The 3343-nt window shown below is 55.4% G+C and overlaps 1 protein-coding gene across 1 annotated transcript in view; it reads left to right on the forward strand.

Annotated features, from left to right (window-relative positions):
- PIK3R5 (phosphoinositide-3-kinase regulatory subunit 5) overlaps positions 1 to 3343 on the forward strand; it is a 28648-nt gene that overhangs the window by 22196 nt on the left and 3109 nt on the right. Inside the window, exons 18-19 of the mRNA XM_031062702.1 lie at positions 1174 to 1250; positions 1797 to 1878. Coding sequence (XP_030918562.1) covers positions 1174 to 1250; positions 1797 to 1878 — 159 coding nt within the window. The remainder of the gene's footprint in view (positions 1 to 1173; positions 1251 to 1796; positions 1879 to 3343) is intronic.

A 3343-nucleotide genomic window follows, 5' to 3' on the forward strand; every position in this document is an offset into this window, starting at 1 on the left:
GAAGGGAAGGGAAGGGAAGGGAAGGGAAGGGAAGGGAAGGGAAGGGAAGGGAAGGGAAGGGAAGGGAAGCCTGGGCTGCAGGAGGTGCCTGAGCCAGGCTGAGTGAGGATCCAGACAGCTCTTCACTGCTTTGGGAGAGAAACATCCCAGTTTGTATTCCCTCCAGGAGTGAAACCATGGCAATGTCTGATTGTTTGTGCTGCTCTGAACTCTAGAATGGATTTAAAATAAAACACCTCCAAGCCGGTTTCCTTCCTCTCCTCAGCACCTGCCAAATGCAGCTTTATCTTTCCTTGTTATGCTTGCTCTTTGTGCTTTGTCCAGAAGTGTCACTGATAAAATCCCTCTTTTCATCTCCTTGTTTTACTGGCAAAGCCAGGTTTGTCTGTGTGCTTGGAGCCTTCCGGGTGTCGTTTTTTGTGCTTTTATGTCACAGATTTGTAACGTTAGTGCTGTCAAGAGAGCAGAAGCAGCGGCAGGGACATCTGGCTGCAGCTCCTCCGGGCACCCAGCCCGGGATGCTCTGGTGAAGTGCAGCTCACGCAGACACCTCTTGGCCAGCCCCAGCACTGCACCTGAACGTGTTCCTCAGGGCTTTAACCAGCTGGTTTGGTGTGAGCTCTGCTTGTCCTTCAACGCAGAGCCCACAGAATCCCCTCTATGCAGTGTGCCCCCCCTGCTCCCCCAAAACCAGGCTGGGGCAAAGAGCTCTTCCCCCCAAACCATGAAACACCATCAGTGCTGAATCCAATGTTTCCCTTTGGCTTGTCTGGCACCGCTTCACAGCTACAAAAACTTCTCCAGGGGGAAAAGAACAGTTAGGAAGTGTCAGGCCCCGTGTTTCAGGCTGAGGTAACGTGGGCAGAAATCTGCCTGAGCAAACAGGAGCAGGGAGAGCGCTGTGGCCTTTGCTGCTCTGTGTTTTCCCTGAGCTCTGACCCCTCTGCACCGGCTCAGCCAGAGCCACTTTCAGTTCTGCTCAGTGGTTTTGTGTTGTAATTCCTCTCTGGATTCTTTGCTTTCTGCAGCTTTTAAGCCTCCTTTTCTCTGTTTTGCCCTTATGGCCCAAGCTGTGCTCAGCAAGCCCTTTTCCCCTCCCTGGAGTCCTGGGTGTGCCAGGGAGGACTGGGGCTGAAAAGGCCCCATGTGATGTTTGCTCCTTGTCCCCTGCAGGTCCAGGCAGCAAGAGGCTGGGAATAGATGGAGACAGGGAAGCAATCCCACTGACACTACAGATTGCATACAGCAAGGTCAGTGCTGGCACTGCTGGGCCACCTCCGGGGCTGGGGACAGCTCTGGGACACTCATGGCAAGGACATGGAGGGGCTGGAGCGTGCCCAGGGAAGGGAACGGAGCTGGGAAGGGGCTGGAGCCCCAGGAGGGGCTGAGGGAGCTGGGAAGGGGCTCAGCCTGGAGAAAAGGAGGCTCGGGGGAGCCTTGTGGCTCTGCACAGCTCCTGACAGGAGGGGACGGCCAGGGGGGTTGGGATCTGCTCCCAGGGATCAGGGACAGGAGGAGAAGGAACAGCCTCAGGCTGGGCCACAGGGAGTTTAGAGTGGATATTAGAGAATATTTCTTCATTGAAAGGGCTTTCCAGCCCTGGCACAGGCGCACAGGGCAGTGGTGGAGTCACCATCCCTGGGGATGTTTAAAAGATCCCTAGGGATGTTTAAAAGTGGGGCTGGTGCTTGAGGACTTGGCGGGGTTAGATGTAGGGTTGGATGTGACCTGAAAGGCCTTTTCCAAGCTGAACAGTTGTGTGCTTCTCTCTGCTGGGCTCTGGCTGCTCCCTGCAGACAGCTGCCAGTGGCAGGGGGGACCTGGGGGGGGGCACATCTGTCAACCTCAGCAAGGCCTGCAGGAGGCACGAGGAGCTCGGTGGGTACAGGGTGGCAGTGCCAGGGGAGGCTGGGGGGCACTGGGGGGCCAGGGAGCCCTGTGGATCTCCTGGCTGCAGCAAACGAGGGAGGTGAGAACGCAGGAGACACGGGGGAGTCCCCGATGTTGCCTCAGCTGTGCTGTAGTCCTTGGGTGTGTGCCAATCCTCAGCACCACCTCCGGACAAAGGACACGTCCTGTCCCACTGTCCCAAAGCTTCCAGCTGGAAAAGCATCCACCAGGGATGGGGCTGGGATGGCTCAAACACGGGCTGGTCACTGGGCAGTGATGCTCTCCAGAGCAGCACTGACTGAGCAAGGAGGAGCAGCAGGTAAATCTCTCCAGATGAGGCAGGACCGAGGCCAGGTGCTGGTCCTGCATCCACAGCAGCCTGCCCCACGTGCTCCCCTCAGCACGCCTTGCTGAGCTGCTGCTGCAGCCTGCTTCCCTTCCTGCAGCTCAGACACAGCTCCCAGCCACCTGGCCTGGCCTCAGAACCTTTGTTCTAACCAGGTTTCCAGTTAACCAAGCTTTGAGCCTTTCAAAAGCTCCAAGGCTCTGGGTCCATGGTGTATTTGGTTGGTTCTTGTTTAAGAGCCGCTGGTTTGCCATCAGACACGCCCAGTTCTGAGACAGCTGAGGGGCTTTGGGTCCTTCTTCCTCGTGTGTGTGTGCCTGGCAGGCGTTTGTCAGCAGATAATCAGGGTGTTGTGCCAACCAGGAGACATCCCTGGTGCTCCCTGGAGCTCCCCACTGTCCCTCCTGCCCCTGCCCATCCCTGGAGCCAAGCCTGGGAGAAACGATCAGGGATGGGTTTCTCACCCCCTGTGGATGTTCCTGCTCTACTTCAGGGCTGGCACCGGAGTGCCCTCAGCTCCCCTCTGGGGAGAGCCGTCTCTGTGAGTCTCTGTCCTTCCAAGAGGAACCCGACCCCCTGGCCCTGCGGTTCTCCCGTTCCGCGGTTCGGCCGCAGGATGCCACTGTCACTCCAGGCACCAGGAGCTGCTGCAGCCCGCCCGGAGCAGCTGCCCCTGCCCGCCTTGAGCAGCTCGTTCAACTAACGGGAATACAGTTGTAATTGTTTAAACTACACCTGTACTGAAATATGTTCTTTAAGAACGTTTCTAATACATTCAAAAATCCTAAAGGCACTTAAAGTATTTCAAGAAGAAATAACAAGAGTTAGATACTCATAAAATCACCTTATAGCATAAATATATTAAAATATAGATGTCTAACTGAAGATATTAAAACTGTGGACTTCTGCATTACATCTAAATATTTTCATCCACATTCAGAAGAAGAATCTTTCTCACAACTTTTGATTTATTTCCGGGTGGGCTCAGGAGAGGCCACAGGGGGAGAGTCAGCCTTTCCTCACGGTGATGGGCGATGGATTTCCTCCTGTTTGCAGCCCAGGGGGGTTAAATGTTCTGTCCCACTGTGTTTGGGAAGCAGCTGGAAT

The sequence above is a fragment of the Geospiza fortis genome, unplaced genomic scaffold (genome assembly GCF_000277835.1).
Source record: "Geospiza fortis unplaced genomic scaffold, GeoFor_1.0 scaffold485, whole genome shotgun sequence".
In the NCBI taxonomy this organism is placed as follows: Eukaryota; Metazoa; Chordata; class Aves; order Passeriformes; family Thraupidae; genus Geospiza; species Geospiza fortis.